This window comes from Chrysemys picta, chromosome 4, assembly GCF_011386835.1.
Source record: "Chrysemys picta bellii isolate R12L10 chromosome 4, ASM1138683v2, whole genome shotgun sequence".
In the NCBI taxonomy this organism is placed as follows: domain Eukaryota; kingdom Metazoa; phylum Chordata; order Testudines; family Emydidae; genus Chrysemys; species Chrysemys picta.
Window position 1 is genome coordinate 47,281,172 of NC_088794.1, and position 21,177 is coordinate 47,302,348.

General features: G+C 44.8%; 1 protein-coding gene and 1 long non-coding RNA gene across 4 annotated transcripts in view; one reads left to right on the forward strand and one right to left on the reverse strand.

Moving 5' to 3' along the window:
- The window catches only part of SWAP70 (switching B cell complex subunit SWAP70), a 53,952-nt gene extending 40,285 nt beyond the window's left edge, over positions 1-13,667 (forward strand). For all 3 annotated transcript variants that reach the window (XM_005291692.5, XM_065592210.1, XM_065592211.1), the window contains 5 exons: positions 2,905-3,012; positions 5,295-5,461; positions 6,440-6,638; positions 8,900-8,996; positions 10,847-13,667. In XM_005291692.5, coding sequence (XP_005291749.3) covers positions 2,905-3,012; positions 5,295-5,461; positions 6,440-6,638; positions 8,900-8,996; positions 10,847-10,956 — 681 coding nt within the window. In that variant the 3' untranslated portion in view covers positions 10,957-13,667. The remainder of the gene's footprint in view (positions 1-2,904; positions 3,013-5,294; positions 5,462-6,439; positions 6,639-8,899; positions 8,997-10,846) is intronic.
- LOC122174545 (uncharacterized) overlaps positions 1-21,177 on the reverse strand; it is a 75,831-nt gene that overhangs the window by 9,411 nt on the left and 45,243 nt on the right. The gene's annotated exons all lie outside the window — the stretch shown is intronic.

The window sequence follows — 21,177 nt, forward strand, 5'->3', positions numbered from 1 at the left end:
CAGAAAGCTCAATGTAAAAGTATCTATCCTCAATCTATAGCAGCGGGAACAGGATCCGATCATTCAAGTGACTCGGCGTGGGTGGATCTTGTCCATCTGGAGCCCCCAAATATTGACAGGGATCCACATGGATGCAGGGCTTAGCTGGTGCAGACACTTGAAAAATTATGACCTTAGATTCCAGTTTTTATCAATCCGATTTGTATTTGGCCCCTACATTCATATTGGTGCTGCTTTATTTTCATTTAGCTTAAAAAATGGGGGGAAGTGAACAGGTAAAGTGCCCTTAAATTAGCATATCGGATTTGGATGTTTTTAAGATGTTGCTCCCATTCCCCCAGAACACTTTCAAAGATCCTGTTGTAAAACACCTACATTTGAGGTCTAAACCGAACACCAAACTTCTCTTGTGCTATTTAATACTAAAGTTATTCTCCGCGCCCCCCCCCCTTATTGCTTCACTGCTGGTCAGCCTGATTATTTTTGTCAGTTACTTGTGTTTGTTGCTGGCTTGTAAAGAGATGAAAGCTATTTAAAACGAGAAGGTGTTTAACAAAGCAGGTGTTGGGTTAGTGAAACTGTGGGAGAGAGAGAGAGGAAGTAGAATAGCAGTTAAAATTTGGAATTTTCAAAAGGCAGTAGAAGAGGTAGGTGTCCATCTCCCATTGAAAGGTGATGGGGCCCTGTAATGGGGCGACGACTCACCGCTGCGGCGCCTCCTGATGGTCGTCCAGGGAATTAGCTCTTTCCACTCAGGTGCCGCTGGCCCCGGTGTCCCTCCCTGACCCCGGTACTCCTTACCTCCCTGGGGAACCCCCAACCAGCTAGCCCCACCTTGCCTAAATCTTTGGCCTACAGCCTGGGGGTTTTCCAGGCTGAAGTTCCCTAGCTCCTCTGGCCTTCCCCCAGCCCTGCTCCACTCTAGGTACTCTGTTCAGCTCCCTAGCAGCCAGGCCCATCCTTCTCAACAGCTAGAGAGAGACTCTCTAGCTTCTGGCCCACAGCCCTCTTATAAGGGCCAGTTGGGCCCTGATTAAGCCAGCCACACTTCCAGGGCCGGAGCGGGGTGATCACCCCTCTACAGGCCCTAACTCCCTTCGGCACATTTGAATATCCCAGCCTAAAATGTCATTAAAATATTCTTACTTTGATAAGATGCTGGTGTCTCAAGATACAGATGGGTTTCCAGACAGGGGTAACGTGTGAATTAGCTCATTTGAAGGAATTATTATTTTTGGAATTATTTTTGCTTTTAAAAGAAATGGTGCGAAATTCCTGACTATTGCTTGTCCAGCACTGTCGGAGCATTTTACAAACACTAATTCACGCACAAACCTTGTGAAGAGATTATCATCCACCTTTGTGGAACAGAGGTGCAGAGAGGTGAAGAGACTTGCCAAAGGCCGTAGAGGGTGGTAGGGTCAGACTTGGCACTCGATTCTAATGTCTTTTGTCTCTCAGTCCTTTGCTCTGACCATGTCTCACTATTACCTTTTCCTTTATAATTTCAAGTGATGGTTATTGGCTCCATTCTTATAAACCCTGTATGATATAATCATGTGGATGTTAATGGGACACAGTCAAATTGCATCAATCATTTTCATTTTTTTGCTGTTCTACTCCATTATGTTTAATAATCTCATAGAAAAAATCATTTTCTTCTTATCCTCTGAGACAACTTTGGCTTTGTCAGGTGCTGTGTGGAAATCCTCAGGCCCTTAGAGCTCCTCCCTCGAAGCATCCACTTCCTCCTGCCCTGCACAAAGTCTGTGACCTCCTGTCCTCTTCCTCTATGCATGGGTATTAGCAGCAGCCCGGAGGAACTGTCCTCCCAGCCTCCTGACATAATCATTCACTCAACTCTGAAATCTAGATTTTGGATTTTTCCTTCTCATTTGCTCTGTTGTCACTGACTTTTGGTCCCTTTCATCCCTCCCACAGGTCAAATTGCAGGGCAAATTCATTCAGTTATATAGAATTTTAGATCAAGATGGTATTTTGGGGAATGCATACAGGCCCAAAGATGAGACTCTGCTTCTCAGTCAGTTTTTAATGATTGGAAAACCGATTATAAAACAGATATCCCTGTTAATATCTGTAAAATCACAAGCATTGTGTTGTGCTCCTGTTGTCCACTCACTCACTGCTGGCTGTTGTTCAGTCCCCACACGTGCACTCGCTATTGCAGGAATCTGCATCGTTTTGCCCAGAGCTGGGGAGAAAATGTGTTTCCCACCCGGTGAGAATTTTCAAGACTTCATTTTAGGACAAAAAAATTGCCAATTTTTGTGAATCAAAAATTGGCAACATTTTTGGATTGGGTTAATAGAAATAATTCATTTCTGTTTTTATCTCAATTTTTTAAAACTATAAATTCAATTTAAAAACAAGAATCCATTTTGATGTGAAAAACAACTTTTTTGTTTTGAAACAAGACATTTGGACAATTCTGAAAACTCACCTTTTCATGCCAACAGTCTTGGTGCTGATGAATTTACAAAAATAATTAATTTGAAAATATTCCCGACCAACTGTAGTGCCACCCACCATTTTTTCAGTGAGCTGTCCATTTGTATGAATGGGAGCTGAGAACGTTGTTTCCATCTAGTACATGAGACTGGATGGGAGGAAGTTTCATGGATGGTAACAGGTACACAGACTGACTGAAGGTAGGGTGACCAGATGTCACAATTTTATAGGGACAGTCCCAATATTTGGGGCTTTGTCTTATATAGGGACCTATTACTCCCCCACCCCCATCACTATTTTTCACACTTGCTATCTGGTCACTCTAACTGAAGGTCATTGAACCATTTCTGGTCAGCCTTTGGTTAGCATGTAATCCATGCAGGTGTGAGATAACTGTCTCTCACACTCTTTTACATGGTGTTTTTCTTTGCACAGCAACTGGAAGAAGCAGCTGCTCGAGCAGCAGTAGAAGAGAAGAAACGTCTTCAGACTCAAATGGAACTGCAAGACCGATTCAGTGTGGAGCTAGCGAGAGAGAAAATGGTGAGTGCTCGGATAGCCAAAAACATTTTGAATTTCCTCAGTGAACTGTGTTTCCACCATGACAATCATAGGCTTTTGCTGAATGGATTCCAAACAGGTTTTGAATGGTGGCATACCAGAATAGATGTACTGTATGCTTATTTGCGGTGCATTCATTTTGAGTAATCATACACAGATTGATGATGTTTGTACAATTCTGGGGCAACGTGAATTGTAGTAGTTGAGTGCAAAGTGTGTTTCTTTGCTTTAAATTGTCAGTTCTATTCTTAATTCCTAATAATTTTATTAAAATTGAATTTTAAGAGCTTTGTGTGTGCATAGATTATAAAGATGATCGTGCTTACCACTTATGTTGTAATTTTAGCTGTAAATCTCAAAATCTTAAAGATGAGGAACCCATGGCTGACCGAGGTTCCTTGTTAAAGGTCACAAAAATGAATCACTGGCAAAGTTAGTACAGAACCCAGCTTTCCTGGTTCCCATGCTGCTTTCCTTAAAATACATCTGCTATCCCTAAAGCCCTTATTATTATATAGCACATATCTACCTATTAAACTTCAGAAGCATCTTGTCTTACATCGCAGCCTTGTAATGCTGACTTGCAATTAGTAAATCAGATCCCAGGATGAATTTTATCATAATTTTTCATCTGGGCTTTGTCTTGAATAAAATGGTATATTACTAAAGTTATCTACTGAAAATAAAGGATACGTGTTGATTGTCACTCAGATACTTCATTGCATAAAATCTTGGGACATAAAGTTACTGTGCTAATCCAGTTGGGATGGCTGTGCATGTGGGAGGGGGTGGGTTCTGTTTTGGAAAATGATCTTGTTTGCTGGAGCAACAGAGGCTTGAGATAGTTGTGGAAGCAGAATGCTTAATAGCTGCAGGAGAGGAAATGCCTTTATGGCAGGGGTTCTCAGACTTTTGTACTGCTGACCCCTTTCACACAGCAAGCCTCTGAGTGCGACCCCCCCTTATACATTAAAAACACTTTTTTATATATTTAACACCATTGTTAATGCTGGAGGCCAAGCGGGGTTTGGGGTGGAGGCTGACAACTTGCGACCCCCTATGTAATAACCTCACGACCCCCTGAGGGGTCCCGACCCCCAGTTTGAGAACCCCTGCTTTATGGTACTCAAAAGTAAGCCCTCCTAGCTGTTTAAGGAATGACCATAATGAGCATTGAAGCATGTCCTACCTGGTCTTCAACAATGAGATTCAGGGTCATGATTTGTTGAGTAAGATATAATAGCTAAGTTTCAAACAGTGACTGGAGGGAAACTTAGATATTTGTCTCCTGATTTACCTTCATCGCTCTCTTCCCTCAGCCTTTCACCTTGCCAAAGGTGTGAGACAGCCTTCTACAACTGGTACTTTCTTCTTCCCAGTCAGTCCAATGGCCATTGCTTCCAGCTCTGCGTGACGCATGGTGAGAATGGGGAGCCCAGCAGAGGAACAGCTGTACAGCAGTTCTGTCAATTCTGCTTGGTTCCCTGCTCTGGCCATGTGTTAAAAGAAGGACTGAGAGATTTGAAGGAGAGGAGGTGTAGCGCATTCCCATTCATCTGGCATGGCTGGAAGAGTGGCAGGAGAGTTGTTTTCTTTGTCTCTCTCCTTGATTTCCATAGTTCTTCTGCTTTCTTTGCTTTCTCTTTCCAAAGCCAACACCCTTTGCTGTGGCTTTCTCTCTGCTTTTCCAGCCCCACATCTGCCCCCATATCCACAACTGCTACTCCGCCACTATTCATTGGCTACCATACTGGACTTCACAGTGTGAAATTTACTAAGGGGTTGTCTACACACTGCTGTTGAACCAATTTAAACTTGTATGTGGACTCTTTTGTCTGTATAATACTGGTTCCAGCCGTTTAGCTTGTGCCTATAACTTGCCTGACCTGAGCCAGGTTTAAACCACTCTAAGAGCATCCCCACAAAGTTGTACCAATTTAATTAAGTAAATATGAAACCACACAGTTAGTTATAAAGCTACAACTCTGTGTGTAGACCAGGCCTAAGTTTAACTACAACGTCCTGCTGTGTGGACAGCACAGAGGGTAGAGAAGTTAAGCATCTTGGGAAGAGTACAAGCAGAGGAGCAGGGGAAGTGAGCTGCATGTGAGAATCCTGTCTGAGGTGGGAAACTTGGCAAGTAGAGTGGAAAGGTTCTCTCTCTGAAAATTGGATATCCTTGAGGGCTCCATCCTGGGCAAAGAAAAGCCCACCACTGTCATGGGGATGCCGAGCTAAGGTGTGTCTTCACTTTATGTTATCAGGTAAGACAGCAAATGGAAGAGCAGGTTGCTCAGAAATCGTCTGAACTTAAACAGTATTTGCAGAGAGTATGTGAACTCGAAGAAATGTATAAAAAGCTACAGGAAGCCTTGGAGGATGAGAAACAAGCACGTCAAGATGAAGAGACCGTAAGGAAACTTCAAGCCAGGTGTGGTTTTTAATCTTATGGAAGTAAATCGATAAAACCATCCCTGACAGGCATGGTCTAGGTTTACTTTGTCCTGCCTCAGTGCAGGGGACTGGACTTGATGACCTCCCGAGGTCCCTTCCCACCCTGCATTTCTCTGATTCTAGGATATCGGAGAGGAGATTTAGGGGTGAAGTGAGGGACTGAGGTGCTGCTATTCACTGGGTTCTCTCAGATACTATAAGGTTGAGGAACTTACAAATACATAGTAGTGATTAATAATCATAGTGATCTTTAATAAGATATCAAAGCTGAATGTAGTAGACACATTGGGGGTACAGAATAGATTTGGATGTTTGAGTATTGGACACTTGTCTCTAAGGCCTAAACGTTCAAAAGTGACTAATGCTTTTGGCTGTCTGTTTTTGGGTTCCCAACATGACACCGTAAAGAGGCCTGATTTTCAGGTGTGTGCTCTACACTTTCAGAAAATCAGACACCTTTTAGTGTGTGTCAAATTTGGCACCAACAATGTCAAGTCACTTCTGAAAATGGAGGCCTACATGTGTACTATTTGGCTATTACATGTTTTCACAAAGCAATAATTATTCCAATTTTCATATCAGCTTGTATTTTATCCCAAATTAATTTCATACTGATAATGGGCTGCACTTTCATTTTCTACTGTGGATTTCAATCCTCCCTGCTAGTGACAACTTTATGTGCCTATTTTTCATTTGGTTTCTCAGTGTTGGGCAGTTGCACTACAGGCTGAAATAACTCCCTGAACTGCACTTTTTGTGATTGCGTTGTTTGTGCTCTTGAGTGACAGGTATGGGTTCCAATGTTGTTTAAACTCCTCCTTTTCCCATACTTTCCAAGTTAATCATCAGAAAGTAATTTGCTTGATCTCCTTGTTTGTTAGCACATATGTGCTAGATAATGGATTAGACATAGTTTTCAAATACCGTGCTGCAGTCATCACAATCTCCTCCTTAGGTTACTGGAGGAAGAGTCAGCAAAGAGAGCTGAACTGGAAAAATGGCACTTGCAGCAGCAGCAGACCATTCTGATGACAGAAGCAGAGAAGCAAGAGTTAGAGACCCAGAGGATCATAAAGGAACGTGCTCTTCAAGTTGCTATGCAACAGTTGGAACAGCTTGAACTAGAAAGGAAGCAGGCACTTGAACAGTATGAGGTAACTTACTCTATGCCAGCTGTGTTCCTAATATGCCTAATACTTATGCCAGGTGTTCAAAGAGAGTCAAATTAAAACAAATTTAGAGGTTGGTAATGGGGATATTGTGCCTTTTTAATTCATGTGTATGCATTTGAATCCAGCCCAAGACAAGAAGTTATCTCCAGCTTTTTCAGTGGCCTCTGTGGTACATGTTATGGCCCCTGTGACTTCACAACTTAGACTTCACAATCTTTGATATATTTATCTTCTCAGCCCTGTGAAGAAGGGAACTGAGGCCCAACGTCACACAGAGCAAGGAACTGAACCCATGTCTTCTGAGTCCCAGGCTAACAAGGACCATCCTGCTTCTCATGTGAGAGCTTCAGTCCAGTTCCCCAGGATAAGTGTAGATATCGCACAAACCACCAGCACAGCTAGCACTAATTGAAAGCCCGTCAGCAGTCGGAAGATGACAAGTAATGATTACGGGGACTGGATTGTCCTCTGAGCCCTAGAACTGGCCTTTCTGTGCATAGTTGGGTGACGCACAATGGCTTGATTCTCAGGCCAACTTGCTTTCTTGATGGTGCTGCAGGGAACACATTAACATTGAATGTCCTGGCTTGCATGGCTTAAAGGCAAAGATGCAGTGGTTCTGATCCCCTTATTGTGATCGTACCTCAGCCATACCCTGTTGTTTCTGGGAATGTTACAGAACATCTAATTGTTCTGGGGGGTTGCAGTTGAGTGAAATGATGGGTGCGCCCCCTCATGAGGGGAAAGTGAAATTAAGAAGTGCAATATCTTGAACAGACAATTCCCAAGGATCTCTTAAACTTGTATAATTGGTGCTAAGTATGACGTTGCATGGGAATTGCTTGATTTTCTGATAACACTTTGATTACACATGCACGTGTATGTACATCCATAAACAAAATCACATTCCTACTCCAAATAGCAGCCTGCCAAAACCAGATTTAAATCTAACAAACAACTCTAAACTTTAAGATACATCTCTACCTCGATCTAACGCTATCCTCAGGAGCCAAAAAATCTTACCGCGTTATAGATGAAACAGCGTCATATCAAACTTGCCTTGATCCGCCGGAGTGTGCAGCCCCCTTCTCCTCCCCTCCTCTTCCCCCCCCCCCCGGAGTGCTGCTTTACCGTGTTCTATCCAAATTCATGTTATATCAGGTCGCGTTCTATCGGGGTAGAGGTGTACTTGTTATCTTTTTTAAAGTTAGTGCAAATGTTTTTCTTTTAAATATTCAGATTTCTGATTGCATAGTCTGACCTTTCCTTTACAAATGGGGCCTCCAGGAGTTGTCTGGCATTGATTCAAAAGGCCAGCTGAGATTAGTTAGAGGAAGGAAGGTCTGGTTTTTAGGCTTCCATTTCACCCAATCATTCTGGTGCTCGCAATTTGTTCATGTTCCCCTAATGCCCTGACAAATGGTCCAGGATGCTTGAGCTGCCTTGCATGTGCCCAAGACGAACACTCTCCTCACAGAGTGTCGCTTTATGAAGTTACCGATTAGTGTAGATGGACTCTCAATGGCATGGCCATCCAGTAATGGTTTTAGCCCACAAACAGAAACCTCTTGCTATGTGGAAATTGTTCACCCTGCAAGTGTCACTTCAGCCCTACTTCTGCTAGTGCAGAATATCTTTCTAAACCCCGTTTCCCAACTGACAGCATTAGGAGACGGTCTGGAGCAGAGAGATAGATCTGTGAGTTGTCTGCACAGAGATGTAGTTCAATTTGTTTGCAGATAGGATTATTCAGAGATAAGGTGTAAGGGGAGAAGAGAAGGAGACAAGGACAGAGCCCTGTGGAGAGGATGAGGAGGATCCCCAGAAGCAAAGGACAAATTGGTAGAGCCATTAGCAAGGTGGGAGGAGAACAAGACAGAGTCATGGAATCCAAAGGAGGACAAAAATTTCAAGATGAGCCTGGTTGACTGTGTCAAAGGCAGCTGACAGGTCAAGGAGGATGAGGATGGAGTACTGTTTGAGCTTTAGCTAGGAAAAGAGACCTCATTTGAGACTGTGACTTGAGACTAATGAAGTTGATTGGTAAAGAATTGTTCTCAAAAAGTGAGTGGTCCTAGCTGAACTGACGACCAAGGATGCTTTAACTGGCTTTTGTGGGAGGTAATCAATCTTTGAAAGGTGATGTTTGAGAGAGAGTTTCATCTTCCTGTATATGTTGTGTGTGGTATCTGGAATAGGCCAGAGCCTTTTAATTTTTTTAAACGTGCTGCATCTTGTTTCAGGGGGTCAAAAAGAAGTTGGAACTGGCAGCTAACAAGACCAAGAGCTGGAAAGATAAAGTAGCTCATCATGAAGGATTAATTCGATTAATAGAACCAGGTGCGTATTCAGTACACAAAATACAAATTAACAGAGCTCACTGTCCCTTTTTGATGCGTTCAAAAAAGAACGTGGCGCTCCTGCCTGACTTACCCAGGGCAGCCTTTCCCTTTACCTCATCAGGTATCACTGCTGCCTGCAAATACCATATTTTAAAATAAGCAATTTGAGTAAAGAGTGACCCTGCAGAATCTGGGGGCTGTGTTTTTTCAGACTCAACATATAGGGGATTGTGCAAAAATCTTTAAATGATTTTGAGAACAAAGATTATATCACAGTTTCACGTTATCCTCCATTTCTTTGCTGCGGAGCCAAGTAAACAGTGTCATTATGAAATATTAGAAGGGTACTGTCAGCATTGATGGCCTTAGAGCAATCTGCTCCCTCTGCCAGCTCCTTTCTTGTGAAACCAAAATTTCAGTTGATAAGATTCCTGCTCTCTGAGGTCCTACTCCTTCTCTAGCAAAAGCAATGCCATTGGATGGAGCAGGATTGGGCCCTGAGCTACTCAAAGAATAAGGGTCTTAGTGCTTTTCCACTTCCTGAACAGTCAGCCAGGAGAGGGGAAGCACAATGTCCAGGGCTTGTTAATTTTGCTAAGAGGCTAGAAATTCAATACTGTGGTAATTCTTAAGACTTTGCTACCCTCAGAGATGTATTAAACAAACAAAAAAAAGGAATGCTTACGGGGCTTTTTTAGGTTGAGCCTTTTCAACCCTGTTCACATTCTTAAAATCCTAAAAATCTGTTTACAATATATGTGTGTGAAAAAGTTACTTCTGTGGCTAGCTCAAGTTAGTTTGGTTATTTAGGGTGGGTAATACAGGAAATAAATAACAAAAACATGGAATAAAACACGTCCTTGTTTACATTAACAAGCTCAGCCAAGACAGTTTAAGTCCTCTAGTCCAGTGAGCGTGTATTCAGTGCATGCACAAGGGCTTGAAAAAAGTGGCTTCTCAATCCTGGGCTCGGCTGGGCTCTGGAGCAATTTAGTACAGCTTTAAAGCTGCTCTAATTTTCGCTGTGTGACCCTAGCACTTCTCTATCAGCTGGGGACTGCTGGAACCAGGTCCCCTTTCTCTTGCGGACATTCCTGATAGTGGTGTAGAGCAGCTACATCTGCTCTGTGCCACATGGAGATTTCCCATCGACAGGAGGTAGGTTAAGGTGGTTTTGCAGTGCCTAAGTGCTGCCGAGAATCCTTGGTGGAGCTAAGGATTTAGCCCAAGGTTTCTACAGACGCAGAGAAGGGGTGCTGTAAATCAGCCATGAGTCTAGGGAAAAAGCCTCTGTTACTCATAGTATTATTTCTGTTACCCAACCACGTAGGAGCCCTAGTCATGGTCCAGAACTCTTCTGTGCCAGGCACTGTACAGATACAGAACAGTAAGATTGTCCCTACCCCCAAAAAGAGATTACACTAAGTGATTGGTCAGTTGTGCCACAGGCATGGACAATTACAAAGAGATGGCTGGTGTCCTAAAGGAAGGGAGAAAATCTTGGAAAAGCTGACAGAAGTAAGTGGTTGTGGGTTTGGGACACGTATGCAGATGCACTTCTTGTAGTAATAGACACGTAAATTGCCTTTAAGTCATGCCAGGTATTGTGAAAAAAGGAATTTGGTGAGTGGAATGGGATTATTTATATGGTATCTCTGCAAGAAGTGCATATAGAAGGTAACCATGGATTTTTAAAAACTGGTTACCTTCCTCTAGCCAACATATGTTTGTTACCTCACCGCTAGTTGCACTGATTCTAGCTGTGCTCCATCTAGCCTGATGTAGCCAACAGTAATTTTACCTATGGAAAAATGTCTATTTTATATCAAATATTATAATGTCTTCCAGGGTCTAAGAATCCTCACTTAATTACTAACTGGGGACCTGCAGCCTTCACTGAAGCTGAACTTGAGCAAAGAGAAAAGAGCTGGAAGGGGAAAAAGGCCACTTCTGAGTAATGAAGGCAGCTGAAATCTCACTCAACAGCAATAAAATATTTGATCATGCCATTTTATACTTCAAATATGGCTTACTGCTTGTAATGATTGTGTTCAAAGCAACATATTCTGCAAAATGCTGTCTACAAAAGGATCTTTTATCACAACAGTATACAGGAGCTGTCATGTCTGCAATTTTCCCTCCAACACTTAGCTTCCAGAAACCGCTTTATTTATATGGAAAACATTATCCAATCTCTGAGCTGCAGATTTTTATTTAAAGAATAACTTGGGTCATAGAAGAACCTGTGAAAAAATGTATGACATAACAATGTGACTGCATTTGATAGGTTAAGTACTGTTATTTCAAGTGTTTCTAAAGTGAGGGAACTGCTTGCCTATGTCTTTAGGCAGGCAGTGTCATTTAAAACAAGAGGTGAGACCCATATCAACCCCCACTGCCAATCATAATCGCCTTTTGCCCTTCATTTCATCTCCTCCACTGGACACGTAGGGCATGTCTACACTGCAGTAGGCTCAGACTCAAGCCTAACCCTCTACCCACAAATCATGCTACCCCAGGGTCCCAACTTGAGTCAAGCTGAGACCCAGCCTTCAAACCCTATTGCTTTGCAGTGTAGATGCAGTCCCACTGGACCTGTGCTTGAGGAATCTGCCAAAACTATTCCTTGGGTCAGTCAAGTGTTCCTACACTGCACCATGAACAAAGGGCTAAAGCAACCACGTGTTAGGTGGTATGGGGTATGGGTAGTTGGACTCTGGCTTGGATCATGAAGTATCCAGGGTGGGACCCAGACTTCAACAATTCCTAGTATGCACTCAAGCCCTAGACTAACAAACCCAAGGCTTGGTGACTACATTTCTTCTAACCCTGAGCTTACATTGCAGTGGAGATGTACCTCTCTTATTTTCCTCTCCGTGGCTCTGTGCCTGTACAAAGGCCCATTTCCTTCTGCAGCACTGGCCCCTGCTGAAGGCTAGCTTCTCTTTGCACTGATGCATCTGAGCCAGCACTGTATGACCTGACAGCTCTCTGTGGACCACCACTGTGTGCTTCATAAATCACATGTTGAGACGCACCGGTCTAACACCATTGGGAAAAGCAGCACTCCAGGCTTATGGCTGTAGTGCAGTCTCTAGGTGGAAAAGCAGCTGCTGCCCCAGCTATCCTAAAGCTTATGTCTTCAGTTCATGGATTTTGGTTAAAGTCTTTTAAATCATAATTGGAGGTCTTTTAAAAAGACATGCTATACTTCAAACAAACCATGGCTTGATTCAGACATTACTGGATGAGGTTCTTTGGCCTGCATTATACTAGAAGTTATAGTAGTCCCTTTAAGCCTTAAAATCTGTATGGAAGGTACAGTCCCCAGCTGAAGGAGACATACTCCCACCTGTGTACCTATTAGCGCTGACATGCCTGTGCTCAGGGCAGCGAGTCCCTTACACTGCTGCAGCCACATTCTGTTTTTAGTACACGGGGGAGTATTGCTCTGAGCTGGGAACAACAGCCCCAGCTTGAAGTGTAGCCTTGTCCTATGAGAACTATTATGAAATAGGTGAGATGCTAGAAACTGTTTATGGCCCAGGTTCCACCAATTAAGAAAGCAGAAAAACTTAATTTGATTTTTGTTCCTTTAATCCTGTAATTGGGATGAAAACTTCATTAACCCAGCATTCAGAGGCCACCCTCACCTAGTAGTATTACCTTTAAATAACAAAAACCTTTGTCACCGAACACTATGAATCTATCCAGTTATACTAAAAACATTCCAAAGAACTCTAGCACACGATGGGTCTCACACCAGGGAAAGCCATTTGTTTCCAAAAGTAATATACTACATGGTTTTGCTTTGTAGACATTCTCCCACATAAAGGAAAGATGTCAGTCAATTCCTGAGAAATAGTTCCCCAAATGCACACTATGCCCCATACTGAACAGCAGCTACTCATGCATAGAGCCTGCCAGTCAACTGTTGCCTTGCACCGCTATGAAACGTACAATTCTCAACTTCTAATTTTTAGTGCAACTAAATGTTAAATTATTGTGTAGTTAAATATGAAAATGAATGTTTTAGATTTATAACAAACCATATATTTGTGTATAGAACAGTATTACTAAGTGAGTCAGTAAAATAACAGAAGTAGAAACTGTACAATGTTGAACAAAAACATCCTTCAGAACTGGAACTCCCCTGTTTTTATTTGCTGGAGAATTGAACACCAGGGAGAGCTGAAATCAGACATTTTTATGGGTGGTTATATTTTTATACTAATTAATTGAACTCCTAATGTTTCAATAAATGGAGACACACATTTGAGTGCTAGCAAATCCTAGACTTCCATATTTGTAATTACTGCACAGTAAACTAATATTTCTTTTAGTTTACTACTTGGACTATAATTGTTTACATAAGAACCATGTGCTAATAGCAGAAATACTATCATAGCTGTACATTGTTAAACTGGTAAAGGAAGAGCTGGAACAGTATAACTTACAACCACCTCCTCACCCCCCTTCCCCCCATTTTTTGTTTGTTTGTTTTTGGCATGAACAGTGGAAGGTGTATTGGATCAACTAATTTTCTGCTGTCTTTTTTTTTTAAAACTTGTCCAAAATATTTTAAGGAAATACCAAATGATGCAGACTTTTTTACTGTTCTTTAGAATTGGCTTTTTAATAAAATGCAAAAAAGTTATTTACACTTCTAGAGGAACTTGTACACTTTTCTTTGGCTTCGTGGAATGGGAAATGGTCTGTACCACAACAGCAGATTTATTGAGCTGAGCAAATGAAAAACCAATTTCGTCATCATGCTAGTGACTACATTCAGAGACTATCCACACTAAGAGATCAGGATACTTTGGGCTTTAGATCTTACTATAAGCAACAAAACAATTTTAGGGCCATTGTATTATATAAATTTGTTGCAGCCCTTGTCCTTGCAGTGGTTTAACTTGTCAACACTACTCTGCACAAAGTGCTCTTTACAATAGTGATTGTACCAATGTATTCTCAGCTTCCAGGAACAACTCTCCCATTCTACCTAGCAGTGTTGCTAGGAATAGGGCCTTTAGATTAATTTACAAAGGGTATGTTTACCCTATGGGATTACTCTGAATTTACAGAATTCAGTTTTTGGCAACCAATTGTATAAAGTCGAGTGCATGCGGCCACACTAAGCACATTAATTCGGCGGTATGCATCCACGTACCGAGGCTAGCGTCAACTTCCAGAGCATTGCACTGTGGGTAGCTAGCCCATATTTATCCCATAGTTCCTGCAGTCTCCACCGCCCGTTGGAATTCTGGGTTGAGATCCCAATGCCTGATGGGGCAAAAAACATGGTCGCTGGTGGTTCTGGGTACAGCCTCACCCCTCCCTCAATGAAGGCAACGGCAGACAACCGTTTCGCGCCTTTTTTCCTAGGTGAACACTGCAGATGCCGTACCATGGCAAGCATGCAGCCCGCTCAGCTCAAGCAGTCATCAACATTGTAAACACCGCGCGCATTATCATGCAGTTTATGCTGAACCAGGACCTGAAAAACCAGGTGAGAAGGAGGGGACGACAGCAGCGCGGTGACGAGAGTGATGAGGACATGGACAAAGAATTGTCTCAAACTGCGGGCCCCGGCACTTTGGCGATCATGTTAATGGGGCAGGTTCTAGCCGTGGAACACTGATTCTGGGCCCGGGAAACAAGCACAGACTGGTGGGACCGCATAGTGTTGCAGGTGTGGGACAATTCCCAGTGGCTGCGAAACTTTCGCATGCATAGAGGGCACTTTCATGGAACTTTGTGACGTGCTTTCCCCTGCCATAAAGTGCCAGAATACCAAGATGAGAGCAGCCCTCACAGTTGAGAAGCGAGTGGTGATAGCCCTCTGGAAGCTTGCAACATCAGACAGCTACCAGTCAGTTGGGAATCAATTTGGCATGGGCAAATCTACTGTGGGGGCTGCTGTGATGCAAGTAGCCAAAGCAATCACTGAGCTGCTGCTACCAAAGGTAGTGACTCTGGGAAATGTGCAGGTCATAGTGGATGGTTTTGCTGCAATGGGATTCCCTAACTGTGGTGGGGCGATAGATGGAACCCATATCCCTATCTTGGCACAAGGGAAGCCAGTACATAAACCACAAGGGGTACTTTTCAATGGTGCTGCAAGCACTGGTGGATCACAAGGGATGTTTCACCAACATCAACGTGGGATGGCCGGGAAGGGTTCATGACGCTCCCATCGTCAGGAACACTACTCTGTTTAAACGGCTGCAGCGAGGGATTTACTTCCCAGACCAGAAAATAACCGTTGGGGATGTTGAAATGCCTATAGTTATCCTTGGGGACCCAGCCTACCCCTTAATGCCATGGCTCATGAAGCCATACACAGGCAGCCTGGACAGTAGTCAGGAGCTGTTCAACTACAGGCTGAACAAGTGCAGAATGGTGGTAGAATGTGCATTTGGGTGTTTAAAGGGTCGCTGGCGCACTTTACTGACTCGCTCAAACCTCAGCCAAACCAGTATTCCCATTGTTATTGCTTCTTGCTGTGTGCTCCACAATCTCTGAGAGAGTAAAGGGGAGACCTTTATGGCGAGGTGGGAGGCTGAGGCAAATCGCCTGGCCGCTGATTACGCGCAGCCAGACACCAGGGCGATTAGAAGAGCACACCAGGAAGCACTGTGCTTCAGAGAAGCTTTGAAAACCAGTTTCATGACTGGCCAGGCTACGGTGTGAAAGTTCTGTTTTTCTCCTTGATGAAAACCTGCCCCCTTGATTGACTCATTCTCTGTAAGCAACCGACCCTCCCCCTTCAATCCCAGCTTGCTTTCAAAGGAAATACAGTCACTATCATTTACAAATTATGTATTCTTTATTAATTGATTATAAAAAGAGGGAGAGAACTGACAAGGTAGCCCAGGTGGGGTTTGGGAGGAGGATAGGAGGGAAGGAAAAGGCCACTAAAAAAGTTCAAAATAATGACAACCTTTCGCTTGGGCTGTCCACTGGGGTGGAGTGGGAGGGTGCATGGAGCCCCCCCCCCACCCCCGTTCTTACACATCTGGGTGAGGAGGCTATGGAACATGGTGATGGGGGGAGGGTGGTTATACAGGGGCTGCAGCAGCACTCTGTGATCCTGCTGCCATTCCTGAAGCTCCACCAGACACTGGAGCATGTGAGTTTGCTCACACAGCAGCCCCAGCATTGCATCCCGCCACCTCTCATCTCGAGCGTCTCTCCTCTCCTCATGTTGGTCCCGTCTGTCCTCACGTTGGTTCCTCATGTCCTCATGTTGATCCCTCATGTTCACTGGCATCTTTCCTATACTTTGATACCATGTCCTTCCACTCATTCAGATGAGCTCTTTCATTGCTGATTGATTCCATGATTTCAGAGAACATTTAATCTCGTGTCCGTTTTTTTCACCGCCTTATCTGAGATAGCCTTCAGGATGGAGGAGGGAGGCTTGAAAAATTTGCAGCTGTAGGAGGGAGGGAGAGAAGTATTTTAAAAGATACATTTTACAGAACAATACTTATACTCTTTCACGGTGAACAACACTATTCACATTACATAGCACATGTGATTTTGGTACAAGGTCGCAGTTTGCATCTTAATATTGAGTTCCTGCGGCTTTGGTGTTAGAGATCACAGACGCAGGTCCAGGCAACAGAATTTGGCTTGCATGCGGCCATGGTAAGCCATTATCTTTCGGCTTCTGCAGCCTTCCTAAAAGCAGCGCCCTCCTTTCCCATGTACCAAGCAAACCCCGTTCAGTGCAGCGGTTTGCCTGTTAACGTGCAGCAGCAGAAACCAAATTAAACCCCCACCCCCTCCAATTCTCTGGGATGATCGCTTTACCCCTCCCCTCACCGCGTGGCTGGTATCAAGGAAGATCCCTGCTAGCCAAACGCGAAAAGCTCAGCGCCAATGTTCCTTCTCCCACCCACCCCCCCGTTTGGCTAACTGCAGGGAAGGATTTCTTTTCAGCCACAGGCAAACAGCCCAGTAGGAACAGCCACCTCTGTTCCCTTAATTAAATTCCCGTATTTCAACCAGGGTTACCATGAATGATATCACTCTCCTGAGGATAACACAGCAAGATAAAGAATGGTTGTTGCTTGAATGCCAGCAAACACTGGGACCATATGCTGCCAGGCTTTGTAATGCAATGTTACCAGATTACTTGCTACTAGCATAGCATGGTCAAGTGTCCTACCATGGAGGACGGAATAAGGCTGCACTGCCCAGAAACCTTCTGCAAAGACTTTTGGAGTACCTCCAGGAGAGCTTCATGGAGATGTCCCTGGAGGATTTCCGCTCCATCCCCAGACATGTTAACAGACTTTTCCAGTAGCTGTACTGGCCGCGAATGCATCCCAAGTCCTCAGGGCAAATTAATCATTAAATAATGCTTGCTTTTAAACCATGTTTTATATTATAAAGGACGCTCACCAGAGATCCCTTCCATGGCTTCATTGTCTGGGATACTGGCTTGGGAGGGTTGGGAGGATACTTCAGTCAGGCTGAGAAAAAGATCCTGGCTGTGGGGGAGAACGGAGTGCTGTGTGCTCTCCGCAAGCTTGTCCTCCTCCTCCTCGTCCACAGAATCCTCAGGCATGGCTGAGATTACCCCCGCCTCAGAATCCACGGTCAGAGATGGGGTAGTGGGGGCGCCCCCCCAGAATTGCATGTAGCTCAGCGTAGAAGCAGCATGTCTGCGGCTCTGCCCCGGACCTTCCGTTTGCTTCTTTGGTTTTCTGGTAGGCTTGTTTGAGCTCCTTAACTTTCACGCAGCACTGCAGTGAGTCCCTATTGTGGCCTCTCTCCATCATGCCCTTGGAGATTTTTTCAAATGTTTTGGCATTCCGTCTTTTGGAATGTAGTTCTGCTAGCACGGAATCCTCCCCCCATATAGCGATCAGATCCAGTACCTCCCATACGGTCCATGCTGGTGCTCTTTTTCGATTATCAGACTGCATGGTTAACTGTGCTGATGAGCTATCTGTGGTCACCTGTGCTCTCCCCGCTGGGCAAACAGGAAATTAAATTCAAAAGTTTGCGGGGCTTTTCCTGTCTACCTGGCCAATGCATCCGACTTCAGATTGCTGTCCAGAGCGGTCACAATGGTGCACTGTGGGATAGCTCCCGGAGGCCAATACCGTCGAATTGCGGCCACATTAACCCTAATTCGAAATGGCAATGTCGATTTCGGCGCTACTCCCCTCATCGGGGAGGTGTACAGAAATCAATTTTAAGAGCCCTTTATGTCAAAGTAAATGGCTTCGTTGTGTGGACGGGTGAAGGGTTAATTCGATTTAACGCTGCTAAATTTGACCTAAACTCATAGTGTAGACCAGGCCTAACACAAGGTGCAGCAATTTGGCAAGGAGTTCAGGCTAGGTGGATCAGTGCAGCTATATTACTTGTAGCTTCCCTGCCACCCTGAGGAAAAATATGCTGTCGAGTAGTTGAGTTCTGGTGGAGCTGAAGACTAGTGTAGCAAATATTCAGTGCAATCAGCACTTAAAGGATTCCTGGGAGGGCTGCAGGGGGATGCAAGGTATTGTATAGGGACTTTAACCTCAAAGCAGTCTGCCCATCACCAGGGTGGGTGCAAGGATGTTTCGTGCCCTAGGCGAAACTTCCACCTCCCCCCTCCAAGCCCTGTGGCAGCTCTCTGCCCCCAGCCCGCCCTAAGGCACACCCACCCCCCCGCAGCAGCTCCCCACCCCCCCTCCGCCCTGAGGCAGCTCCCCACCCCCCCTCCGCCCTGAGGCACCCCCCCCAGCAGCTCCTCCCGTTCCGGGGAGCCGTGTGGCAGCTCCCTGCCCCAGATCACCTCTGCTCCGCCTCCTCCCTGAGCACGCCGTCGCCACTCCACTTCTCCCGCTTCCCAGGCTTGCGGCGACAATCAGCTATTTGGCGCCACAAGCCTGGGAGGGAGAGAAGCAGAGTGGGGCAGCGTGCTCGGGGAGGAGGCGAAGCAGAGGTGAGCTGGGGCGGCGAGTTCCCCTGTGTGGCGCCCCCCCACCCCTTACTTGCTGCAGACGGCCCTCCCCGTGCCCCTCTGCCCCAGCTTCCTCCACCTAAATGCCGACGACGACCGGGGCAGCAAAAGATCTGGCCATTGCGGTCGCCGCCGAAGGACCCGAAATGCTGCCCCCCAAATGTTAGCGCCCTAGGCGATCACCTAGGTCGCCTAATGGGTTGCACCAGTCCTGCCCATCACTCCATTACAATGCTTCTTTGTCTAAGCACAGGGAGGACCAACATACCCCAGAGGCCTTTTCTACATTACAATTGAAACTTGGTTAGGGAGAAAATGTTTTATAATAGGGTTGGTGCTATCTGCATGTAGCACAGGTTCCCTGACCTGGGCCTTTTTTCTTAAGAACTCCACTCCTCCTCTGGAAAGCATTTACTAGGGTTGCAAACAGTTTGGCTGCTAGTACAGACCCATGGAGATTAATACCTGTTTCAGAAAATGGGGCAGCTGTCTTAAGTCATTTTCCTTGCAAGGACTCTACTTCAGATGGATTTGGCACACTTTTTTTTTTTAAAACACTGTTGCTAACACCAGTGCGGCGCCACTGTGAATAGCAGTAATGGGGGCTCTAGCATAGGTGAGGCTCCTCCTGCCACAAGCAACTTTTACCACCATGTTTTCTAAGCAGTTTTAAATGCCACCGGCCACATGCACTGTTGGCACCGCTCATAGGAGCTAAACCAGTGATAGCAACAGTGGGAAATGTCCCTCCGCCTTTTGGGAGGAAAAACCCTAGTGTAGACGTCTAGTAGGAAAGGCATTACTGTACAGCACAGTTCTCAGCATCACCATGGATGGTAGTTTTATTCAGAATGAGGAGTAGGTCTAAAAGAGAACTTGGGCCAGCTTCTTGGTTGCTGTAAATAAAACACAGCGCCCAGGGACTTCTGCTTTGCGTTTAGGTCACATATTTAATCTGTCCGGTGTGAATTTAGTCAGAAGATGGTGGCCCCCTCCTCTCCTTTCTTCTGCTTCCATCTTTTATAGACTCCTCCCTTCCAAGTCAGCTTCCCCATCCTACAGATTGCATTGTCTACACCATCTTTTTGTGCATCTCCCAGGAGCATCTCTAAACCCTTCCTGGGAGTTGGTTTGGCACAGCAGGAAGCCCTCAGAGTCCTTCAAAAGATGGGAAATTATGGCCGAGTACTCACACTGCAACAATTTCATCTGTCCTGGAAGCTGTACCAAACATTTTCTGATTCTAGCAAATACCTGTATCAACCCTCTTAATGGGGGTTTAAAATAAAATTACAATGTAGCATCTTCCTAAATAAAAAAAAACCCTCTCATCATTTTTGGGTTATTTCTTAGCAGATTTCTGTTTTGCTGCCCCAGTTGATGAATAGTCACTACATTATTTCATTGGTTTTGTCTGCTTTCAAATGTTAAATCTCGTGAAAGATGCTGCATATTTTAAAAACATCCCCACCCTCGCATTTCAAGCATACTGAATAGTTGCACTTTGAATCAAGTCCACTTAAGCTGCAACATAATAAATATACAGTCTCCACATTAAGGATACGTCTGAGCCAGTCAATGTATTGGTTCATGAAACATTGCAGCCTGGAAAACCACACAAACCAACAACCTTGCTGTTTTCTGCAAGCCCCAGACTTACAGAAGATTATAAGAGAAAATGCTTATAAGGAAGTTCTTGGTGAAATGCAACATTGGGCAACAGTCTGTTGTGGAGATCTCAGTTCAAACACTGCTAAGGAAACTAAAGCCCTGCTCCCACTGAAGTCAATGGCAAAATGCCTGTGCCCTTCAGTAGAAGCTGGCCTGCTGCCCTTACATGCTGCACTCCAGAGCACCCTGAGGGCGAGCTGACGGGGTGCCTTTTGGAGTAGCAGTTAGATGCAGGAGTGAGCTCATTCACTAGTGTATCCTTGATCCATCTAGGCCTCAACACAGCCTTGCTCCTCCCCCCCCCCCCCCCCCAGCACATGATTAGCCAGGGAGCTAGGCACATTAGAACCTTGCCCACCTCCTCCAAAGCTGTAATAAACAAATATCCTATGTACGACTTGTGGGTGTTTCCCACTAGTATCCCTCCTCAGAGCTAGTTTGGCACTTAGGAAGCCCTGAAAAGATGGAGAGGCATGGAACAATACTCACACTGCCACAACTTTGTCTTCCTTGGTAGCAGTTCCAAGTGGTCTTCCAA